The sequence below is a fragment of the Marmota marmota genome, unplaced genomic scaffold, assembly GCF_001458135.2.
Source record: "Marmota marmota marmota unplaced genomic scaffold, marMar, whole genome shotgun sequence".
NCBI classification, from domain to species: domain Eukaryota; kingdom Metazoa; phylum Chordata; class Mammalia; order Rodentia; family Sciuridae; genus Marmota; species Marmota marmota.
In genome coordinates this window covers 5,275,903-5,302,067 of record NW_026000020.1, presented here as the reverse complement: position 1 = coordinate 5,302,067, position 26,165 = coordinate 5,275,903, and the positions used below count along the sequence as shown (strand labels likewise).

The following is a 26,165-nucleotide window of genomic DNA, read 5'->3' as shown; positions in this document are numbered from 1 at the left end:
CTGCTGCCCTGTTTACCAGTAACAGTCTGCACATTCTAGACCAACAGGCTCTTGTGGTCCAAAGACAAGGACGTGGCGTTTAGACCAGTGTACATGTTCACTGTTCCCTTCTTTCCACTCAACGTCACAGTAGCAGAGAACACACAGAAAGGCGGCTCCCTCTTTTAAATGAGATTGTGGGTCTGATTGTCTGCACGGACAGGAAAGACGAGGTATCGGTTTGAACACCATCACAAAAATATGTCATCCAAACCACATCTCCTAACCAGACCTGAATTTCTGCTCAAAGAATGAAAATAAACACAGCCCAAGGGCCAGCTGCAGGCTCAGGTGACCTGGCTGCCCCCAGGAGCCCCCAGAGCTCCAGCTGCCCTGGATGATTGGCATGGATGGAGGGTCAGGGCCCAGGTTGCACTCGCCTTTATGGTCATGCCGGGACCCACGTCGTGCAGCAGGGACATCTCAGGGGGGCTCCGGGGTAGCCCATCATCCTCGGAGCTCATGCCGGTATCCTCTGCCCGCTTGGTAGGAAGCCCCCCTGGAGGAGGTGGAGGCCCCATTTTCACATGACATTGTATTTTTAACTAGATTGAAATAAAGAACATTTGCTCTTAGTATTTTCATCAATAACAATTATCAACAAATCTCCCTACTCCAATTAATTCATTTGGGAAATATCATCAACACTCTTGCATGGCGGGGGTTATTAAGCTGAAACAGCATCTACTACCAGCTCTTGTGGTCATTTCTCTTGGTTGGTTTTCTTTGGTACTGGAGATTGAAACCAGGAGCACTTAACCTCTCTCTTGGTTGTTGTTTGCTTTTTGGTACTGGAGATTGAACCCAGGAGCACTTAACCACTGAGCCACATCCCCAGCCCTTTTCAAACTACTTTTTTTTTTTTTTTTGAGAACAGAGTCTTGCTAAGTTGCTCAGGGCCTCACTAAGTAACTGAGGCTGGCCTGGATCCTCCTGCCTCAGCCTCCCAAGCCACTGGGATTACAGGTGTGTGCTACCCAGCTTGTCATCTCTCTCATTGTACATCTAAGCTGTAACCCAGAATGCATCAAGATCAAGGGGTAAGCAGCTTGGTGAGTCTTAGGAGACTTGTGATGTGCCTATTACTTTAGAACATAGCAAACAAATGAAGCAGAAATCACTTTAAAACTTCTGGATTAATATTTGACATCCGGGGGCTAGGGTTGTGACTCAGAAGTAGAGCGCTCGCCTAGCACATGTGAGGCCCTGGGTTCGATCCTCAGCACCACATAAAAATAAAATAGAGGTATTGTGTCCAACTACAACTAAATAAACAAAATAGTAAAAAAAAAAAAATATTTGACTTCCAATCCAAACCAAGGGTCACTGCCAAGGAAAATGCTCACCTGGAGGGCTTTAATCCGGTCGCACACATTTTCTTGGGAAAATACCCGCACCGGCCGAGCAGGGTCTTGTCCCGACTCAGGAATAAAAATACTGTCGTGCGAGAGGGCCCGGCTGCCCAGTGTGCCCCTGGACTCCCTGGGATAAAAAAGTGACTGTGAGACCCTGGCCACCTCCCCCTTCACCGACTCCTGGGGACCCAGAGTGAAAGAGGGGCGGTGTGGGTTAACCGCACCGGGCATATCCTACAAGTCCTCTGTGTGTGTCGTCTGTAGCTCTTGGTTCCCGTTTTTGCCTCTCAACCGTCAAATACCTCGGGCTACTCCTAGGAGCTGCGCAGAGGTGGGAATTTTCCTAAGAGATCTGAAGGCTGTGCGAATTCTTTTTATTAGTGGAAAACCTGAGGTGTGAGGTTGGAGATGCCAAGCCTGCAGGGAGGAAGGGCGGGGAAACCTATGTGGCAGGAGGAGGGCATGGCTCAGGGGCAAATGTGCAGCCCCTCCGTGTTGCCCAGTGGGCTGAGGGCCTGCGGGCTGGAGGCGCCATACATCCCCACTTGTCTGTAGTGAGAATTGCCATCTGCACGGCCGCATCCTCTTCTGATCACCTGGCATGATCCTGGCCACTCTGTGCTTACGTCCCAAACATCAGTGGCAGGCCCTCCTGCCATCGCCGTGCCAGGCACTTTTCCCAACCCGGAGCTCAAGGATCTGATTTGGAACTGAACCCATGGGACATTCATAAAATGTCCACAGGATGTGGGAATGAGCTGTAAGATTTTCCTAGCAGCCTGAACAATAGGTGGAAGGAGATGATGGAGACTACGGTGAAGGAAGGAAAGCAGCCTCTACATTCGCTGGTCTTGTGCACACTGACTCCCCCCCGCCCTTCCCCGGGGCATCCTGTCCTCTCTGGGGCATTAGGGCTCTGAGGTGTGGCCCTGCCCTACTGCAGATCAAGCTGTGTCGGTCAGCAATGCTTCCCTTTAATTACACTCTCTGGCCTGCAGGGGCAAGCTTGCAAGTAGGCACCCTGGCTCCCAGAAGGTGGGGGTCCTCACGTTTCTAGGAAGGAATCAGCACAGTGGAAAAAACTGTCCCTTTCTGCCAATGGCACAGCTCCTAACACGAAGGTCTCTCTCTCTCACACCCACACACCTGGATCTCTGTCCAGCAGCACAGCCCATGGCCACACTGTCTGGAAACCACAGCGCTGCCCAAACACCTGCACTCGGGTGTCACTAGTGGAATGAAGAAGTCTCCAAAGAGACACCCTAGCCAAACACAGGAGGCCACGTGAACAAGGCCTTTCACCACGGCAATGTCTGTGAGATGGGGAAGCAGCCAACATGCTCCTCCGGGTGTTGAACAGAATACTCCAGGAGCATCCTAGGAGGAGGACTCTGCCTCTGACTGAAAGGAAGATCCTCTCCCTGCACGAGCTCACCAGAGGAACCTGCAGAAGTACAGTAAGCGGCACACAGCCACACTCGGGGCACACCAGCTCTGGGAGAAGGGGGCAGGGACAAGCACAGGAACATACGAGAACACAGGTGCATGCTCTGCTTTCAAAAAATAAAAACAGGGGCTGGGGCTCTGGCTCAGCGGTATCGCACTTGCCTGGTGTGTGTGAGGCACCTGGTTCGATTCTCAGCACCACGTAAAAACAGATAAAATAAAGATCTATCAACAACAAAAAAATATTTTTAAAAAAGTAAATAAAAACAGAAGGACAAGTCACAAGTGAGGAAGAATGGTTTCCTTTTCGGGAAAGGAAAACTAGATAGAGAAACAGGATACAAAGGTACCTGCCTTTACAATTTTTGTCTTTTAAACTGTAAATGTTTCCTATAAAACAAAAGACAGGGAAGGGAAATAGAGCAATCCCTAAAACTAGAAAACAGAAACAAATGAGCCAACTTTTATAGCAGGTTGTTGACAGATCTACAAAAAGAAAGGCAGGATTTCAGGTGCCTTTAACTCTGTGTCTGAATGACCTTTTTTTTAAGATATATATTTTTAATTATTGGTTGATTTTTATGTGGTGCTGAGGATCAAACCCAGTGCCTCCCACGTGTGAGGCAAGCGCTCTACCACTGAGCCCCAGCCCCAGTCCTCCAAATGACTTTTGCTTCCACATCCAGGGCAGGATGAATTCTACGAACAACAAAGACAAACATTTCAAATTGCACCTAGTAGTTCTATCAGTGGTAATGTGGGCTAAAAACAAAACAAAACAGAGTAGAGCAATGTTCGTGGAAGGCCACCTGTGCATAGAGCACAAAGTGACTTTATTCCAGGATGAAGAAAATGAGTAACTATGCTAAGATTTCCAATAGAAAAAAAAAAGAGAGAATACAAAGAATCAAAGAGATAAGACTTGAATGAAAATAACAGTGAATTAATGATTATTCTTTAAGCCAAATGAATTTCTTAGCTGTACCCACTAGAAAACTCTAGGAGCAGTAACAGCTAACTGGCAAGCAGGAAAGGAAGGAACAGAAGCTAAAGATCTGGATCTGGTCTCCTCCTCAGTACCACTCTTGAAAAATGTCACTTGTCATATTCCATCCCCTAAAGGAAAGTTGGGATCCTGTCCTGGATCCTGGCAAACTCTTGCAAGCAACTGAAGTCAGCTTCCTGCTACGTGCTGGAGATAGAAAGATACCAAAGGCCTGACCCCAACTTTCCTCGGGCTTCTTCTAAGAGGAGGACGTGATAAGTGCACAGGTCATTTCCCCCCAGCTCGTCCCTCTGGCTCTGCTCCTGTCTGTGGCAGGAGGGGTCACCCCCAGGTCTGTGCCTGCAACCACAGGACAGAGGGCTTGCTCCTGTCAGGAGATGGGGTGGGTGGGGTGGGGGTGAGCGTGCCCCTGGGGCTGGCCAGTGAGGTAACTCTTGCTCCCTCAGGGTCTGGGGCATGGGACCTAGAGCCTGTGTGCAGTGGGTTCCTCACGTTGCACAAGGCACCACCCATGGCCCGCCCTGCTCCCTGCCAGCACTGGAAAAAAATTAAAGTAGCAGAATCTAAATTTTCCTCTACAGTCATTTGGTGCCACCAAGTGGTCAATTTAATTTCTACACCTTAAAAATAAATAAATAAAACCACACAGGGAGAGGCTGGAGCTAGGAAGGGACAGGAACCCTCATGGGCAGGCTCAGGCCCAGGACCCCGTCTCCGTTGCTACATCCCCCGCCCCCACCCAGACCCCCAGTGGGTTCATGCTCTCTGAGGAATTTCATCCTCAAATCAGAGGCCAATGTTTTAAAAAAAACATAAAAGCGGGCAGAACAACCAACCTGTTTCTTTCTAGTCACAGAAATAACGGCTGGAGGGACGGGAAGATGTGCCTGGTAGCTGTATTTTGATGGACTACAAGTTACAAAAACCAGCATTTCTTCACTAGACCTCCCCCAATTTTTCACCCACACTGGGTCCCAGCCCCGACCCAAGGTATTTTTTAAAAATTATTGTAATTGTGCAAATGCATGGGGTGCAGTGTGGCTATTCAATACATGTGTACAGTGTGCAATGATCAAATAAGGCATTAACATTTCCATCTCCTTAAACATTTTTTTTGGATGCTTATATTTTTTTGCATGCTTATATTTTATTTTTAGATGATTTTCCTAAAACTGAACAAGAAGCTTTCCTCTCTCCATCCTGGACTCGGACCGGAGAAAGCATACTTATTAGATTGCTTGGAGTTCAAGTTTAGAGAGCCACGTGTTTCTCGTATGGTCCTCAAGGTCCTCAAAGGGTTTAAGTCACATTACACCAAGGTCCACATCCTGATCCTTTGGCTTTCAGCTTCGGGATGTCACGTAGCCTCCAAATTTCTCTCCAGCTTATTTGGCTCATTTATTTGATGGCATATGGTACCTCTTCTCCCATGAGGGTCAGGGACTTTTTTTTTTTTTTTGTGGTACCGGGGATTGAACTCAGGGGCACTCAACCACTGAGCCACATCCCCAGCCCTTTTTTGTATTTTATTTACAAACAGGGTCTCACTGAGTTGCTTAGCACCTCGCCATTGCTGAGGCTGGCTCTGAACTCTCGATCCTCCTGCCTCAGCCTCCTGGGATTACAGGTATGCGCCACTGAACCCGTGGACCATGGACATTTAATACACCTGGCACACAGCAGCTTCCTATCCATGCCCCACCCCTACACACATTTTCTCCATCCCATGTTTAGAAAGACAAAGGACATAACTTGTGTGGACGAACTGCTCCTGGGCTGTCCAGGAGGGGAGGAGGCCGGGAGCCCAGCATGGTACTGAGACTCTGACAGAGGATCGGTTCTGCCCAGCCCAGATGTCCCCGCTGTAGCCGGAGCGCATGGCCCTGTGGGCCTCGACAGCAACTTACTCAAGTTCATCCTCTGAGTCATAGCCCACGGGCCCTGACTCGATGGCAATGACCTCGCTCTTGGCCGGGTTCTGCTTCCAGGTGCTGTTCCCCGTGGACGAAGGCGATTCCTTTCTCTTCTTCTTCCCAAAGAACTTCTTGAAAGTTTTGAATTTAGATTTCTTCTTTCCTATACAGAGGTAAGCAAAAGTAATAATCAGCAGGAGTGTGTGTTTGTGCGCAGGTGTGCGAGGTGCCCGTGAAGCAGAGAAAGCCCGGGTTCAGGCCTGACACCGGCCTCCTGCTTCCGGAAGTCCTTCCTTTGCTTGGCGTAACAGCCTTGTACACCTGGAAACAAAATCAGTTTGTTTATTCAGAAAATTTAAGTAAATGAGGCAAGAATGCCTTGGAGCACAATCATGGAATCTTTAACCCCCAGGAGCTTCCCTCTCACACGAAATCAAGGTTTAACGTCTAAAACATTCATAAACAACGACGACGAAAGTTCTGATCAGGTGAAGGCTGTGTGATGACCCAAGGTATTTTTTAAATATTTATTTATTCATTTTTTAGTTGTAGTTGGACCCAATACCTTTATTTCATTCATTTGTTTTTATGCGGTGCTGAGATCAAACCCAGGGCTCCGAGCATGCTAGGCGAGCACTCCACCGCTGAGCCACAATCCCAGCCCCGACCCAAGGTATTTTTTAAAAATTATTGTAATTGTGCAAATTCATGGGGTGCAGTGTGGCTATTTAATACATGTGTATAGTGTGTAATGATCAAATAAGGCATAAACATTTTTTGGGGATGCCTATATTTTATTTTTTAATTTGTTCTAATTAGTTATACATGACAGTAGAATGCATCTTGACACCTCATACATAAATGGAGTATAACTTCTCACTCTTCTAGTTGTACACTATGTAGAATCATATATGCACATAGGGTCATAATGTCCGATTCCTTCTACTAGCCTTCCCTTCACTCTCTTCTGCCTAATCCAAAGTACCTCTATTCTTCCCTAGCCTCCCTTACCCCTTCATTATGTGTTAGCATCCACACATCAGAGAGAACATTCCAGCCTTTGTTTGGGGGATTGGCTTATTTCACTTAGTATGATAGTCTCCAGCTCCATCCATTTACTGGCAAATACCCTCCTTTCATTTTTCTTTATGACTGAGTGATATTCCATTGTGAATATGTACACATTTTCTTTATCCATTCATCTGTTGAAGGGCATCTAAGTTGTTTCCATAGTTTAGCTATTGGGAATTGAGCTGCTATAAACGTTGATGTGGCTACATTACCATAGCATGCTGATTTCAAGTCCTTTGGGTATAGACCAAGGAGTGGGATAGCTGGGTCAAATGGTGGTCCCATTCCAAGTTTTCAGAGGTTCCATAAACACTTTTAAACATCTTCAATTGTCATTTAATCATCATACATATTTTGGGGGTACAATGTAGTATTGTATACAATATATACAATATATACTGGTAAAATCAGAATAATTAATATTGCCATATCTTTATCATTATTTTGTGTTTGGAGTTTCAAGTGTGTCTCCTCTAGACATTAATAAAGTATATAATAGATCGTTGTGAACTATAACCGCTCCCCATTGCTATGCCGTGGAACCCTAGAATTTACTTCTTCCGTCTGTGTTTGGATTAGCCGTAATCCAGCCTCCCTCCAGCCCTCCTCCCTGCCACATCCCAAGGCTGGAGTCATTACTATTACTCATTTTGAATGATTTTTTTTTTAGCTTGAGCTTTCACATATGAGAGAGAACATACAGTACCCATCTTTCTGCATCTACTTATTTTACTTGATTGTCTCTATATTATCCATTTTGCTGCAAATGATAAGATATGATTCTATTTAGTGGCCGAGTAATATTTCATTGGGTCTGTATTCCATGTTTCCTTTACTCAAGTTATTAAAAAACATTCAGATGCTTCATCTATCCTGGACATAAACTAAGGCTCTCTGGAATAATGAGCGCCATGATGAGCTAATAACTCTTGATGAAAAAAAATGACCCAATGGCGGCCATTCTTATGCTGGAAGACGCTGTGACAGGGCCGAGTCAAATTGGGCCACATCTCCTGAATTGTTAGAATCTGCGATACTTTTTCACATTTTATGATTCGCTTCTCTGAGGTCACCTTCCTTGTCACCCACATATTCTCTCATACCCAGGACCCTATGATGTCACCGCAGTAGCTCAGCGGAGTTCATTCCTCTCCTTCCAACAGAAGGAGGTGACATCAGAGGTCACCAAGATGCTGTCTCATAGGTCGTGGACACTGGTTAAAGTGATTCAGCTGAAAACATTTGGTAAATAATCTTGTAAGCTGAATTCCTTTTAAAACAAGAATATTTCTGTAGTGTTAGTAATAATGCCCCTCTGGGAAGCTTGCAGGTCTGGTCTCCAGGTGGAGAATCCCTTAGGATTACTCTAGCAGGGATGGAACAAGCCCCTCCCTAAGGAAAGAAAGTTCTGTAGCAAATGTGTGTTGTCAGCAGATGGTTCTTCATGAAGGTTCAGCATTTTGAAAGATTAGACTTTCCTGCCTTTGGTCAGGACACCTCTTGGCCTTTACCTCGTCAACAAATTGGTACATGTCCCCAAAGCCTGAACAAATGTACAGCCCTACTATGCTGACGGTCAGAGATGCCGCTTACAGCATGAATGGTGTGGATAAGAGTGTGGCTACGGAGACCCCGAGTACAACTGCAAGGACAATGGTCAGCCCTCTATGTGTTATCTCTTCTGCCAGCTTTCTAGGTCAGTTTTTTCAATGGCTGTCTGACTAGTCCAGGTTTCTACTTCTTGAATCTGCTTTAAGCCACGTTTCTAGGAATTTATCAATTTTCCCCCAAATTTTCATATCTACTAACACCCTTGCCTGTTCCTCTGGAGTGCTGTAGCTTCGTCACGCCTCATGTTAATTATCTGTGCCTTCTCTTTGTTCTTTGACGAATTGCACCAGAGGTTTGTTGATTTTATTTGCTTATAAAACATTTGGCTTTGCAGGGTGCCATGGCGCATGAAATCCTGGTGGCTTGGGAGGCTGAGGCATGAGGATCGTGAATTCAAAGCCAGCCTCAGCAAAAGTAAGGTGCTAAGCAACTCAGTGAGACCCTGTCTCTAAATAAAATACAAAATAGGGTTGGGGGTGTGGCTCAGTGGACAAGTGCCCCTGATTTCAACCCCAGTACCCGTCCCCGCAACAAAGTTTGGCTTGTCAATTCTGTCTGTGGAATATTTATTTTATATTGTATTGGTTTCTATTCTCTACTATTTCTGCAAACTTTCTTTGGGTTGATTTTGCTATTTCCAAAAAACTTCTTCAGATGAATAAACATTAATTTGACATTTTCTCTATTTTTACAAAACATACATTTAAGGCAGCACTTTCTTCTAATCTGTTTCATGCACATGTTATGAAATGTAGTATTTTCATACTGTTTAGTTGACAATGTTTTCTAATTTTCATTATGATGCCTTCTTAGACCTATGTAGGGATTATTTAGAAAATTATATCTACATTTCCAAGTACTTGGGGATTTTCTTTTTCTTTTTTTTCTTTTATTGTATGCATGCGGGGATTTTCTATTTGTTGTTGATTTTGAGCTTAACTGCATTGTGGTCAGATAATATACTCTGATCTGACTTCATTCAAATCCATTGGGCCTTACTTTGTGTATCAATAATTTTTATATATGATCCTAATATACTTTCAAATAATGTGTTTTTTTCCGTGCCCTGTACATATTATTATGGCTTAGAGATGAGGTGTCCCCCAAAAGCTTATGTGTGAGACAATTCAAGAAGTTTAGGGGAGAAATGATTGGGTTATGAAAACCTTAACCCAATCAGTGAATTAATCCCCTTATAAAGATTAACTGGGTGGTAACTGTAGACAGGTGGGGAGTGGGTGGAGGAGGTGGGTCACTGGGATGTGGCTTTGGGGTTTATATTTTGTGAGCTGAGCTCAGTCACTCTCTGATTCCTGGTGTGGTGTCTGGAGCCCCTTCCGTCCACCACACCCTTTCACTCTGATGCTCTGCCTCACCTCTAGCCCCGAGGAATGGAGTCGGCCATCTGTGGACTGAGACCCCTGAAACCAGGAGCCCCCAAATAAATGTCTCCTTTTAAATCTGTTCTTGACAGGTCTTCTGGTCTCAGTAGTGAAAAGTTGACTAAAACACAGGTCGATTAGAACAAGGCCTTTTTCTCCTTGATAGACCTGTACAAATACTTTGTCTTTACTAATAAAATAGTATACATATTTGTTCTATCAATTTCAGAAAAAGACATAAAAGAAACTAACCTATGGATCGTAGATTTTCTTATCTATTTAATTATAACTTCTACTTTATATAATTTTTTGACATTATCTTAATACATAAAAATGCAAAATCATTATTTTTCTGGGGAATTGAAACTTTTATAAAATGGCCCTCTTTGTTTTTCAGTTAGGCTTTTTGCCATAAATGCTATTTTGACTAATATGAATATGGCTTTTCTGCCTTCTTTCTGCCCAGGGCTCACAAGGTGTATTTTTGTTCTTTCACCATCCTTAATTTTCTGAACCTTTGTATTGAAGATTCATATACTTAGAGTTTTAGGAATGCACTCTGGCAGCCTTACTGAAGTGGGACAGTTCATCGGTCCATTTGCCCTCACGGTGATCACTGATATATCAGTCAAAATAAGTCTACCCTCTCTGGTCTGTTTTCTCAATCTCCACTCTTGTCTTCTCTTGGATTAACTGACTGTTTGCACGGTTCCCATCACAAGTTTGGAAGCCTTGCCTTTTGTTTCTGTTCTGGCAGTGGTTACCCGGCAGAGTGGGCACGCTCTATCGCAGGACCATGCATTGGACCTTAGAACACTTCGATCCCCTTTGCGACACCATTACTTCCTTGGCCTTGAGTCCTTCTTGCATCCAGGACTTCCACCAGGAAGTTCCTTCTGCCAAAGGCAGCTTCCTGCCGAATCTGCTTTCCTGGGGTCCAACGGTGGCAAACTCAGGTTTCCTTGGTTTGAAGATGCCTTTATTTCTCCTTCAGTCCTGATCCCTGTCTTTCCTGGGTTCAGAGGTCTAGGCTGACTGTTATTTTTCTAATAATATCCTGAAGCCATTATTGCATGGTGCTGTGGGTTCTGTCCTGTTGGGAAGTCCGCCATCAGTATTTTGTACCTTCAGAAGCAATCTCTTCTGCTGACTGATTTTTAGGATTGTTAGTTTGGGCTTTGGTTTTCTGCAGTTTTATACCATATGGATGGATTGCCTTTTATTTAGTCTTCTTGGGATTCATTGGGTTTTTTTAAATCTGTAGATTGGGACATCTTTGTTTTTTTAATTCAATTCCAGAAAAATATTTTCAACTAAAAAAAAAAAAAAAAAAACAACCCCTCTTTCAGGCTGGGGCATGGCTCAGTCACACAGTGTGTGCTTAGCATTTGTAAGGTCCTGGGTTTGACCCCCAGCACACGCACTCTTCCTAGTGCACACAGAGTTGCATATTTATCCCCACAATCCAGATGCAGAGCTGTACAGGACATTCGCCCCCAAATTTCCTCAAGTAGTTAAAACTTCCGCCAGTATTTAACCCCTGGTGTCCAGGGATCTCTGTTCCAATAGCCTTGCCTCTTCAAGGTCATATCAAGGGTGTTTTAGTTGGCTTTTTTGCTGCTGTGACCAAACACCTGACAAGAACCATTTCAGTGGAGGAAAAGTTTATCTGGGGGCTCACGGTTTTGGAGGCCTCAGTCCACACACAGTTCCTCAGTTCCTTTTCCTCAGGGCTCAAGTGACATCATGGCAGAAGAGTGTGGTGGAAGAAAGCAGCTCAAGACATCACACCAGGAAGCAGAGAGAGAGTTCCACTCAGCAAGGACAAAATAGAGCTTTTGGGGGACACCTCGTATCTAAACCAGAACAGAGTGAGTCAGACAGTATGTGGCCTTTTGATTCTGGCTTCTTTCACTTAGAGATTCATGCAATATTTACATGTCTTCCCATAGTTTGTTCCTCTTCACTGCTGAGTGGTATTCCATTGGATGGATACACTGTTTGTTGAACCATCCAACCACTGAAGGACACTTGAATTCTTTTCAGTTTTTAGCAATTTTGAATAATCTTGCTACTGGCTTCTGGGTAACCATGTTTTCACTGCTGTTTGGTAAATATGAGGGAGTGGGATTACTGAGTCATAGGCTAAGTGTATGTACTTTATATGAAATTTGCCAAAATCTTTTCCAGATCGGCTGTACCATCTTACATTCCTACCAGCAATGCCTCCTCACCAGCGCTGCTCAGAGGATTTCTTTCAAGATGTTCTAATAGTTGTGTAGCGTGTTTCGTTGCTGTTTCAATTTGTATTACCTAATGACTAGATGTTGAGTGTTTCTTCTTAGATACAAACATCTTTTAAGAGCTGCCCATTTTGTAAATAGGTTTGTTTTATTGTTTTTGAATGTTCTCTCTGATAAGTGGATGCTGATCCATAATGGGGGGAGGTATGGGAAAAAATGGAGGAACTTTGATGGGGAAAAGGGGAGGGAGAGGAGGGGAGTGGGGATGGGGGCAGAAAAGATGGTGGAATGTGATGGACATCATTACCCTAGGTACATGTATGACTGCACATAGGGTGCGACGCTACATCGTTGTACAATCAGAGAAATGAAAAGTCGTGCTGCAATTGTGTACAATGAATCAAAATGCATTCTGCTGTCATATGTACCTAATTAAAATAAATAAATAAATTTATTTTAAAAACAGTAAAAAAAAATGAATGTTGATGATTTCAAATATATGCCGGATGTAAATACTTCATCAAGTGAGATTTACAAATATTTTCTCCCAGTCTGATTTGTATTTTTATCTTAACAGTATCTTTCTCAGAGCAAAAGTGTCAATTTTGATGAAGTTCCACTTATTGATTTTTTTCCTTTTATGGACTGAGGCATCATATCTTGGAACTCTTCCCTAATCTAAGGTCAAAAATATTCTCTCTTAAGCTTTCTTTTAAAGACTTTATAGTTTTACATTTATGTCTAGGATCTATTGAGTTAACTTTTTCATAATCTGTGAGGTATCAATCAATGCTCATTTTTACAAATGGGTGTCCAATTGTTCTAGCACTATTTAGTGAATCACCTTTGCAACTTTCTCAAAAATCAACTGATCATTTTCATATGGATCTATTTATGGACTCTACTTTGTTCTATCTATTTCCATACATCTATGTTTCTGCTTGATTATTAGCTTTATAGTAAGTTTGAAATCAAGTACTGTGGTGAGTCCTCCAACTTTCTATTTTTCCAAATTGTTTTACCTGTTGAAGTTCTTTCTCTTTTCGTATAAATTTTAGAGTCAGCTTGCCAGTAACTCCTAGAAATCCTGCTGGGATTTTGATTGCTTCATATTTACCCATTTCCTCCCCACTACCTGTAGGTTATTTCAAAGCAAAACATCTCACACACTATTTTCATTTCAATCCTATAGAGTTGGCTTCTTCCTAAATAAAAAAAAAAAAAAATCTGAACCTTCATGGAAATAAAAAAATGATTACACTATTACAGTGTGGGGTTATATCTCAGTAGTACCTAGTATACCCAAAGCCCTAGGTTTGATTCTCACAACTGAAAAATAAAACAAAAAAGAAAAAGAAAAAAGTTACTGATTGATATTCCTACAACAAAGTATCAAACTAACTGTATCCCTGACTTTCATAGCTGACTTGAAAACTGCACTATACCTACACGTACTAACACACCATTTGCAGCTCAATTTGGTGAGAATTAACATTTTAGCAACATGGAGTCTTTCAATCCATAAACATGGTATATCTCTCCATGTGTTTAGGTATTTTTTACTTTCTTTAAACAATTATTTGTATCTTTCAGTATACAAATCCTGCATATATTTTAGTTACATATATACCTAAGTATTTTAAATTTTTGATGCTATTACATATGGTACTTTTCAAGATTTCAATTTTTCAAATGTTCATTGCTAGTATATAGAAATATAACTGATTTTTTATATTATGATTTAATATTTTATGAACATGCTAAACTTAACAGTTCTGGATACTTTGTATATTTTAGATAATCAGGTCATCTGCAAATGCAGTTTTATCTCTTCTTTCTATCTCAATGCCTTTAATTTATTTTTCTTGCCTTATTGCACTGGCTGGGTGCCATGTTAGTTTTTATGGTTTCCTGGATCTTCCAGATATTTTCAAAACTTTCACATCATGTTTTATAGTATGTATTTGAAAGTTCTGACATCTGATGCCTTTATCATATTAGTTTTCTTGTTTATGCTATGTATTAGTTTGCTAAGGTTGCTGTACAAAGTACCACAAACTGGGTGAGTTAACAGAAACAAATTGTCTCATGGTTCTGGAGCTGAAAAGCCAAAATCAAGGTGGTACTGGCATGTTTGGTTCCTTCTGAGGGCTGTGATGGCACATCTGCACCACTTCTGTTAATTAATTTCTAGTAGTATGCTGGCGATCTTTGGTGTTCGTTAGCTTGTAGATGCATCACCCAATCTTTGCCTTCATGTGTGCACATTACACTCTCACCATGTACATGTCTGTGTTCAAATTTCCCCTTTTTATATGGACATTATTCATACTGAATTAGGAACCCACCCTCTTTCAGGATGACCACATCTTAACTAAATACCTAATAAGGTTACATACTGGGCACTTCAGCATGTTGATTCTAGGAGGCCGGATTCAACCCACAGCATGGTGGTTCTTGTTCATGGTGCCCTGTTGCCTATACACCTGGTCATCACTAACTATATGCTTGTCCTAGTACTGAAAGTATTATGTTCTGTTATAATTTGAAGCCTAAGCAGAAGACACTTCCCTTTACTGAAGATTGCTTCTGCAAAGCACCAGGATTTCTTCCTGGTCTAGGAGTACCATTAACCAAGTTCAAAAGCAGAGTGATACAAACTCAAGCTGCAAATCCACAAAAGGGTTGGTTTATCCATGGTTCACAGATTTTGTGCTCCTTGGGTTCCCAGCTTATTGTAAGGATGGTCTTCTATTAGAGGGTCCACCTTGTATGGGGGATGCACTTTGTCTTCTGACCCCCTCTCTTATATCCCACCCTATGTAGGCAGGATAGTGAAATTCAAAATTTCCAAGACTTATTAATAAGTTCTGAGGGCAAAAGTGCTCAATTATCTTTCTGGGTTACCATTTTTCTTTTAATTCTGGCCTCATTATTTCTTACTTTTAAAAACAACATGAATAATGTTCTTATCTACATTAAAAATTTTTTTTGTGTGTATGTGTATGTGGTGCTGGGGATTGAACCCAGAGCTTTGTGCATGTGAGGCAAGCACTCTACCAACTGGGCTATATCCCCAGCCCTATATTTTTAAATTACGGGTAGAAAGGAATGTTCTTACTACCTTAAGCTCATTATTATTATTATTTTAATATTTTTTAGTTGTAGGTGGACACAATACCTTTATTATTTATTTTTCTATGGTGCCTCATGCATGCTAAGCAAGTGCTCTACCACTGAACCACAACCCTGGCCTCAAGCTCATCACTATTTGAAAATAAAAGAATACTTAGTTTCTCTCCTTCTTTTGTAAAATTGATTCTTCATGGTGACCTCTGTAAGTATTCAATACTAGAATTTATTGATAAGTTTCAGGATAATGACATGTTACTTATGGTATTAATGATACTTATTCAAATGCTATTATTGAAAATAAGGACTAATTCAATGCCCTATAATATGAGAAAATTTAAAACTCCATTTTTTTTCCTCAGGGATAATCTTAAAAACTCACCTTATACTTGGGTTTATTTGGTATCTATTAAAATGTGACAGAGAAGAATGGTTCTAATATAGAATACGAAGTATCTATGTATCACATAACATATGAGATAGTAAGCTCTAGCTGATAGGATTTCCTATTATTGGAAGCCATTCTTCCCAAACTATATCAAAGAAAATCACTACTGGCATCTTGACTTTGAAGGACAGACAGCTGGAGGCCTTTGTTAATGAGATAAGGGGAACACAGATAGTTACCAGGGAAAGGTACATTGTGGGGAGATCTTTGTTTCTTAATGTCAATTTTACAACTCCATCAAGACATAAATAGCAATCTGTGGATAGCAGTGAGCCAATCACCTAATTGAATAACTCTTGGAAGGTGCTCTGAGATGATGAATCATGGGCCTGGAATTTAGCTCAGGAAAGGCCATAATAAACACATCCTGGAGGAGAATAAAAATCACAAGAGAGGGATCAAAGGCTTTCTTTTGATGAGATTATTTTTGCTGGATGATGAGGCCATCCCGTGCTTTGCAAAGGCTCCTACAGATACCTTTAGATAATTTTAGGTGACAAATAATTCCCTTTGGGCCCCTTTCTTTTGCTTTTAAGTCAAACATGGGGACATATTCACTTCCAGGAAGAAGAAAATGACATGAAAAGCCCCTATGTTTGACAGAGACTCAAGGGAGCACTGCTCCACGTTTCCTCAGATAATGTGGACATGCTCCTAGTCAGTGTGGGGACCAAAGGACGTCTGAGCACACGGGGGACTGGCCGCTCTCTCTCACACACAGCCCCGTCTTCAATCGGCTCCTCCCTTGCCCCAGCACCAAGCAAGGGCCCTTCCCGGGGAAGCCAGGGCCTTACCTGTGCTGTCCTCCCCGAGGCCTTCTGCAGACTCCCGAAGCTTGATGTCCATGACCCTCGTGGAAATCATGTCCAGCTCACTGAAATCAGACAGAAATTTGTGTTAAAGGAACATATTGAGCAGAAGTTACCAATGAACGTAAAGGGAGTGGTGATTGCTCTTGCCCATGGCCTTGCCTGTACACACCCCTGCAAAGACAGCGCACAGGGCAGAGGGCAGTGCAGGTCCCAAACACGCTCAGAGCCACGAGATAAGTCACCACATAAGCGTGTCTCTAATTGCTGACCTGAGCAGTTTAATGGGAAACATAACTGAAACAAATGCGTCACTCATTTACACAATACAGGTTAAGATCCTTTCTTTAAAAAGTGTTTTTTCTCCCATTTTGAGAAGTTATGTTTTTCTTCCTGTAAGAAGTCTGGAAAACAGAATGGAGATCACACATAATCCCACCAACCAAGGATAACCACAATTAATGTTTTAATCTCCCTCCAATGTTTATTTTCACACAAATATTTTATGTATGTGCACACACTAGGACATTGGACTTCCTGATTTTCTTACTTATATCATCTTAAAAATTCTTGATAAGGGTTATTTTCATGGCTGCATACAGATGATGAAGTTAACAGAGGGCCAACCCCTGCTTCATCTTTACCCCAGCACCCCCTCTCATGAGATTGTTTTGAAGCAAATCACACCAGACATTATTATCATTTCATCCATATGGATTTGGCATCTTCCTAAAATATAATAATAAAAAAACCCTCTGACTCTTCATGGAAATCAAACCAACAGTTACCAGACCATATTCCTGCTGCAGAGTACTGAGCTACTGGGCTTGCCTCCTATGGCTGACCTTGAGACAGTGCACTGTCCCTCCAAGTACTGTCTCGTCACTTATCTGGACACCTATTTCTAACCAGGAAAGACTGGATCATCACACTTAAAACAAGAGGTTCAGGTACTTAACCAGTTCACACCTACAACTTGAACATGGAACAAAATGTAGAATGATGAGAGGAAATACAAAGAAAATACTTAGTAGAGGAAAGGAAACAGACGCACGAGCCTGTGCACCAGAGTTGGTGCTAACACTTAGGTCTCCTTTAATGTCAATGTCAAACCATGAAGCTCTCCCTCCTAGACAATTCCTTAAAAGCTGAAAAAAGCTTCACCAGCTTTGGTTCTCAATTTTCATATGATCTGGCTTCATAAAAACGCCTAGTATTATGTCAGCTCTGCCAGAAGCTCTCTTGGAACCTCACCATCTGACTCATGATCATGCTCTCATTATGTATAAAATGAGGGTGGAACAGAAATAGTCCTTTTTCAAATTCTTGACCACTGTTTTTAGGCTTTAAAGAAGAGCCTTGTTTTCACCATGTTCATTATCAAAATGACAGAGAGTGCAAACAGCAGCATCATTATAAGGGTCACAGTTGTGACCTGACACAAAGACCGTAGCTCCCAAGATGTCAGAGTCAGTAAGCAGCCGCCTGATGTCCAAGTGTCCTGCTGCTCGGTGATACTGTTTGTTGGAGGAGTGGGTGGCTATCGGGGCATTCAGAGCAGAAGATGATGGAGAAGGAAACCACAGGAGCAGGAAGGAGAGTGAAGATGGTGAGGGTTGGTTAAGAGTCACCAGCTACGACCCTGGGTACCATCTGCCAAGGTTGCCACTGAGCTAGAAAGCAAAAGTGCAAGAGCCTTCCGCTGCTTAAATTTGGAGTTAACCACAATGACAACTGATTTATGCAAATGACTTATTGAGCATGCAACATTACTATCTGAATCATCTCATTAGATCCCCGAGGGCTTTGAGGGTTCACACTCTGGAGATGAGAACATACACCACGGTAGATAGTTTATTAACCTGGCCAAGGTAGTGAAGAAGACAACCGGAAGGCTCATGTTGACTATGTCCCCAGCACAGGCAGGTGCACAGCAACAGATGAGACCCAGCTTCTGCAGGTGCTGCCCTAGTAAGGAGAGAGTCCTGAGTGTCTCCAGAGGAGCTCAAGAGAAGCAGGGAAATCCAAGGGAAGAATCTCCCACTGAAATGGCTCTTCTTGCCAAGTAGCCCTGTCCAGGGTCAGGTCAGAATAGAGGGGTTGAGGGAGGCCCTGGGAGACCATCCACTGGGTCTGACAGGGTATCTCAGTCTGAGGGAAGGGGTTTGAGTCTGTCATGATGTGTCAACTAACTGGGAAAGGGTAACTCGGGAGAAACCATGATGACATCTGCAAAATGTCCAGTCACCTCTGGCAAATAAAACAGCTGATATTGGGAAGGTAGTGGTGATGTGCAGGGGTGTGTGACAGTTGTGCATGGCCCTCCCTGGCTGAGTATGTGGAGAGTACCCCATTTCCATCCCATAAGCCTAGAGCACTACAGACTTGCTTCTCCCTGAGTTGAATGACATGGCTGTGATAAAGTCACACAGGGCAGAGGGCTCGGGAGCAGGTAGGGGACAGGAGGAGGTCGAGGGGGCCCAGTCTGCCCTATGTGGATCCTTCCATCCTCTTCAAGCAGGCTGTGTCACCAACAGATGCCACAGTGGCCGGCAGATTCACAGAAGCAAAAGCCACCCACAAATGAAAGACAGTAAATGGGGTTCACCTCACGGGGGAAGTTTCAGTACCTGCTCATGTTTCCTGTTCCAAATGTCTTCAAATAACGTATTATGGTTTGGATGTGAGGTGTCCCCCAGAAGCTCACATGTAAGACAAAGCAAGAAGGTTCAGAGGAGAAATGATTGGGTTGTGAGGGTCTTAACCCAATTAGTGAATTAATCCCCTGATAGGGATTAACTGGGTGGCAACTGAAGTTGTGGCTGGAGGAGGTGGGCTTTGGGGTATAGATTTGTACCTGGCAATGGAGTCTCTCTCTCTCTCTGCTCTCTGACCACCACGTGAGCTGCTTCCCTTGGCCACACTCTTCCACCATGATGGTCAGCCTCCCCTGGAGCCCCGAGGAATGCAGCCAGCCTCACAGGGACTGAGACCTCTGAAACTGTGAGCCCTCGAGTAAACTCTTCTTCCTTAAAATTGTTCTGGTCAGGTCTTTTATTCACAGCAGCAAAAATGCTGACTAAAACATACCATAATGATATGCAGAGGAACCGCACAAAGACCTGGATGTCAGGATGTCCCCAACATCTACCACTGCTGGGGCTCAGTCCCCTCATGTACAAGAGGGGGATAATGACATCTGAATTCAATGGGACCAAAACACAGCACAAAGTACTGCGTGACCACTGTGGCTCAGTCTTCCCAGATGTTCCTGTACAGGGACAAAGGCATCACCAGAACACAGGACTGACCAGGCTGGCAGCAGGTGAGTGTCAATAACACGGTCTGCCTGTGCATAGGGTCCACTTTGAAGCCACCACAAGTCACAGCACTGTTGACCCCGGAGCCTCCTTATCCTAGCAGCGTGATAGACCCACACCACTTCTGGGTAATTGATAAAAACATACTCAAGAGGAAGGTCTGCCCTGTGAGACTGCAGGGTGCAGAGACAGAAAAGGTCCTTTTCAACGTGGGCATGCCAGGTGGAAGTGCCCATGGCGGTGGCAAGGGAACACCGCCTCCATTGTACCCTTCTGAATGCACGTTCCCTGACCCCAGGAAAAGTCATGGACAAGCGAGAAGGAAAACCAGAATCAGAAAGCAAGATGGCAAGGAGCCAAGACCTTTCAGCCCTCCTTTGGCTGTTCCGTCAAGACAGTGCCTCCCATGGGAACTCGAGGTTCAAGTCAGGCCCCCCTCTATGCCCCTCAAATAGCATCTGCCCTCCACCCTCCTGCCCCTGTTGTTCTGACAGCTCTATGCACCCCAAAAGGAAAACTTCTTTCTTTCAACTCAACCTGGATGTGAGAGGTCTCTTTGGAGGTTCTAATTAACTCCCAAGGATGCTGAGCCCCCTCCAGGCTCCTCTGAAGAGCATGTTCATGTAGCACATTCAGTGTGCAGGTGGGTACCCACAGAACCCAGAGGAGTCTTGATGTGGGGGCCACCCCATTCCCTCTCTGTCCACAGGGCCTCCCCAGCTTAGAGCAGAGCTCCTACAGAAAAGCCCTACAAAAGTGGGTTCCCATGAAGAATGAGAATAGATCTTAATATGGTGTTTTAAAGACTCCAAGCCACTATATTTACCTACACAATGCAAAGAAAAATACCTGTACGCTAGCTCCACACATCCAAGTGTGGCAATTATGGATGAAAGCTTTGCAGTTCACCCTCCAGGTGGCCCAACTCTGCAACCTCCTTCGGAGCTATGTTCAGAGCCCTGTGGATTCTTTCATAACCTTCTCTACCTTTCCTCCCAAACCTGTCATCAAGAGCCTGGGCAGGCAGCTGCAAAAGCTCCTCTCCCTCCCAAGACTGTGGGCTTCCTGGCTGACTATGCCTGTTAGCATCTCTGTCTTCCCAGTGCCTAGGACAGTCTCCAAACAAAGGGCCAGAACCCAACACAAGCAAGACAATTGGTGAACCGGGTATTGTGCCCTTGGAGATTTTGGGTTGTATTATGTAGGTATTTTGCTTTTGTGGTGCTAGGCTTGACAGCAGGGCCATAAGCATGAGAGCCAAGTCCTCTGACACTGAATCACACCCACAAACCTCCTTTGAGATTTTTGAATACCAATTCATCTAACTTCAGAGAGCGGGAGAAAGGTCTAGAAAGAGTTACCTTTAGGTCCTCTTTCCCTTATTCAGAGGAGGTGATCTACCTTGCGTAAGGTCAGCCTTAGGGAAAACTAGGTTTTAACATAAGCCCACTGATGGCTGAGGCTATAGCTCAGTGGCAGAGCGCTTGCCTAGCACATGTGAGGCACTGGGTTTGATCCTTAGCACCACATAAAAAATAAACAAATAAAATAAAGGCATTCTGCCCATCTACAAATACAATAATATATTTTTTAAATAAAAATAACCGTAAAAGCCTACTTAAATTTGGTGTCCTCCTACCTCCCTATCCAGCCTTCCTGCCTCCCCCTCTTCCACAGGAAGCTTCTGCTTCTGTCCTGCATCATCTTCTCCCTGGTCTCCACACTCACCATCTTTTAGGTCACCATCAGCAACGGTATCATTCTCTCAGGGGCAACTGTGTTTTAAGCAGAAAACTCCAATGAAAGAAAATTACTGCCAACATGAATCCTGAACTCTGAAAAAATCTCCTTCACATTTAAAGGTGGGTTACGCTTCTGGTAATGGTGGAGTAGTCTATATCATAGTCATCCTTTTATGGATATTGATGATAAACCATAGACAAATTATTGTTAAATAATAATTTGAAGGCAGAAATGATCAACCAAAAGTGGGCAGAAATCAGAAGAGCATCGACCTTGAAAGAAGGGAAGTGTGGTAGGAGAGATTTTATGTGTAGGGTTTCCGACCTGGGCAACCTCACCCATCAGTGTGTTATAGCGGGGGTGGGGAGGCTGGAGCACACGCAAGAGTCAAAGGATGGAGTTTAGGATTCCAGAGTTTAGGATTGTAGAGTCTCAGGAAAGAGAGAGCCTCAAGAGAGAGGAGCACCAAAATCTGCACATGTAAACTCCTAATTCTTGGCTTCTCAGAATTAAGCGCATGTGTGAAGACTCCAAGGAACCAGGCTGAAGGCAACAGCTTTATCACACTGAAGAAGAGGAGCGAGACTTCTGCACAGCCCGCTGCAGGAGAGACAGCTCACAATTCGAGTCCAATCAAGTTGACAGCCTGCTAGAATAGAAGCAGCCATCTTGAGGAGAACATAAGATCCCAGAATTCCTACAGCGTATCATTCACAATGCCTACTGTCAAATCAACATGTACTAATTATGTAGAGAAACAGGGAAATGTGACCCATAGTCAAGGAAGTTATTCAAAAGGGAATGATCCTGAGTAACCAAATACTTAAGTAACAAAGACCTTAAAGTAGCTACTGAATATATATTTGAGAACTTAAAAATATGGCTGTAATGAATAAAGAGGAAGAAGAAGTTCAAAATGAGAAAGAAACAAATGGGAATCTTAAAGAAAAGTGTAATCTCTGAAACAAAATATTCTCTGATGGACTTAACATTAAAGACATAAAAGGAAATGATCAAGTTAAAGATGAACAGAAACAATTCAATTTGAAGAGTAGAGAGAAATAAACACTGTGGGGGAAGTAAACGTGAACCTCAGTGGCCAGGGGTACGATATTAGCTGAACTAACATATATGTAATTAGTTCTGGAAGCAGGAGAAAGATGGGAGGGATGGAGAGAGAGAGGCAAAAAAATATTTGAAAAACTGATGAATAAAAATGTCCAGAAAATGATGGTGGCAAAGAATGTTTTAGATCCAAGAATCTTAGAAAACACTAAGAAAATCACACCAATCACACCAAGGCAGAGTATAGACCTCAGAGTAATTAACGTGGGGGCACAACCTAGTGTACGGAAACCAACAATGGAGTAAATCTTGGCAACAGCCAGAGGAAAATGATACACCATACACATTCAAATAATAATATGAATTACCAACCAGGGATCAGAGAAAGCAATGGAGTAACATCTCTAAAGCACTGAAAACAAAACAAAACAACAACAACAGAAACTCAACAGCAGCAACCCAGTTTTTATATGCAGCAAAAAGGATCCTTCAAAAACGAAGGCAGGGCTGGGATTGTGGCTCAGAGGTAGAGTGCTTGGCTAGCATGTATGAGGCACTGGGTTAAATCCTCAGCACCGCATAAGAATAAAATAAAGGTATTGTGTCCACCAACAACTAAAAAATAAATGTTTAAAAAAAAACAAAGGCAAAGATACAGACATTTTTAGAAAATTAAAAAGTGTAAGAATTTGTAACAGAAAATGCAAAAAGAAGTTCTTTAGATGGAGGAAAATGACATCAGAATGAAGTTGAAAGCTATGGTAAGAATGGAACTCACTGGTTGTGATTAATTTGTGTTAATAAAAAAGTGCTTTCCTTCTCTAAATTTATTTAAAGGCATATGACAATTTCAAGAAATATTTTAGGTGGGCGTGGTGCCATAGGCCTGTAATCCCAGGGGCTTGGCAGGCTGAGGCAGGAGGATCTCAAGTTCAAGACCAGCCTCAGTAACTGAGTGATATCCTGTCTCTAAATAAAATACTACAAGGGCTGGGGACATAGCTCAGTGGTTAAGCACCCCTGGGTTTAATCCCTGGTACCAAAAGAAAAATTTTATATTAATTTACAATGTGTGTTGACAATACCATAAAGATAGGGGTTGTAAATAGGACTATATTATTTTTTACAGTTGCATTTTCCATGAAGCTGTACAACACTAACTCTAAATAGACAGCAGCAACTTAAGAGTGAATATTGTGATCCCTAGAGAAGACACTACAAAGAGAAGGTTCAACTAAAAATCCAGAAGAGAGTTTACAGTGGAACAATAAAAAACTTATTTAGGGGGAGGGAACATGCTGGATTAGAGCAAAGGGTGCAGATCTCAGCAGTCACTCAACACGGAACTTAGAGGGGAGAAGGCTTTTCAGTGAGGTGGGTAAATTAACCCTGAACTGTTAAAAAAATAAAATAAAACGATAAAGTCACTGAAGTCAGAAACACAAACATAACAAAAAATTCATTAGAGAAGCACCATGTGGGCGGCCAGCAGAGCTACAGCGGGATAGCAAAGGGCAGGGACCGTGCAAAGCACGGAGTCCCATCACCTCAGCTGCCTGCAACACCCACCCTCGCCCCCGCGACAGGAGATGGGGAACTCCTGCAACTAACCACACTTCCCAGAACGCGCCAGAACCAGAGACTCTGAAATATGCACACAGATAAGTCAGCCAGGACAGGCAGGCTCTGCATCCCAGGGGAGAAATCGCCCACTGTGGCTGGTGCTGCAGGGTCCAGGGGCCACACAGGAGCAACTCCACCGCCGGGCGTGCACCCCATGTGTCATACTCATAGCAGTTAGGGTGAGACCTGCAGAGGTTTTCCCCTACGCCCTCAAAGTGGAACTTACCAGACACTCTAGAGTCCCAGACATTCTGCAGAGACTGGCATCCCCTCCCTGCCTCCAATAGGGGGTGTAGAATAAATCCCAAACCCACCTACAGAGTTCCAAAGTTCATCCAGACCAAACACCAATGACCGAAATCTCCAATTCAGAATGCTGCAACGCCCTGGCCACAGAAGCACACCATCTGTCAACACTCAAACTGTGCTACGCCCTTGTTTTCCCGGGAGACTGGAAACTGAGGTCTACTACAAACCGTCTTTGCCTCTAGCCACGAAGGCTGGCAGCTAAGGGAGGAACACAAGGTGCCTCGCTTAGTAACCCCCAGTCCTTGACCCAAGTATTTCAAAGCCCAAAAGAAACACCAGGGATGCACATCCACCCCCGACAACGTCTTGACCACCTCTGCAGAAACAAGTCCTTTGTTTCTCTGGAAAATTTTTCATGTTTTATTCTTTAGTCTATTTTACTAAATTTTTTTTCCTTCTTTATTTTTTTATTCTGTTCTTCATACATTTTTAATCTATTCTTTTTATATTTTTTCCAAATTTGAACTATCTAAAAATTTTGTTTTGAACATCATTTCATTATATGGTATTATTTTTTACTGGTGAGCGTGAGTGTATATGGACTCACTACCCAGATAGGTTTGAAAAAAATAATTGTATGATTATTGTATAAAATTGTGCATTTTTAGTTTCACATTATTTATTTTCTTCTACACCTGTTTATTATTTAGCCTTGATTTGTCCTAGGTGGGGTGCACTTATACATGGGTTCAAGCTGTTTTGATCTTATAGTTGCTGGTTTGTCCATACTTGGGTTCTTTGCCCTCTATCTCCCCTTTGTCAATATTTTCCCCACTAACAATCAATTTCTCCTTTTCCATATCCTTTATTTCTTTCTGTAATCTTCTATTCCCTCTTCTGCACAGCTGACATCTGCTAACTACCAACTTCTCCTCCTTTCAACACCTTTTAAAAGTATCTTAAACTTTCTCTGGCTTTCCCATCCTATTTTCCCTGTGTTTAAGAAATGGTAATCCCACAAAATAATAAGAATTATATAGTTTATGGAATTTGTTACCCTGTGATTATTCATATAGTGGATGATATGGTAGGCACGTGATGTTGATGCCTGATCTAGTCCACAGTTTTGTATCACTGGTACTGATGCTAAATGTGGACCCCACCATTTTTATATGAGTGACAATTAGTGTTATAGATTTCAAAGTAGACACTGGACATTTACCTCAAAACTGTACACCTGCAACTGACACTAGTGCTACTCATGGCTCCCACCCCTCCAAGAGGGGTTAGAAGGTGGATTGAGACACTTCAAGATTACAGAGTAGAGGTCCTGCTGCTGAGCAATACTCCCACCTCAACCAAGCAACAGTGAACCTCACTCCACACATGATCGGCCCCACCTGGGCCTAAACATTATTTCAACCCATAGAATTTGGGAGACAAAAAACCCAAACCAAAAAATCAGGCCCCAAGGAGGGACAACCAGAGGGGAACGTCAGGTCCCTCCCCTCTACACCTACCATATACCAAAAATAGAAAAAAGAAAAATACACATATAAGGACACACGTACAAAAGAGGAAAATGAATCCATCTCAATTGATATGCAAGTCCAGGACCTCTGAAATATGAGGAAGCAGGCAAAAAAATCTCCCCACAAAATTCAATCTCCCAACAAAGGACCCCACAGATATGAAAAGGATGAAATTCCA

The 26,165-nt window shown here is 43.0% G+C and overlaps 1 protein-coding gene across 1 annotated transcript in view; it reads right to left on the bottom strand.

Annotated features, from left to right (window-relative positions):
* The window catches only part of Cracdl (CRACD like), a 75,003-nt gene that overhangs the window by 32,673 nt on the left and 16,165 nt on the right, over positions 1-26,165 (bottom strand). The window contains 4 exon segments of the mRNA XM_015499693.2: positions 420-584; positions 1,386-1,521; positions 5,754-5,922; positions 16,441-16,520. Coding sequence (XP_015355179.2) covers positions 420-584; positions 1,386-1,521; positions 5,754-5,922; positions 16,441-16,520 — 550 coding nt within the window.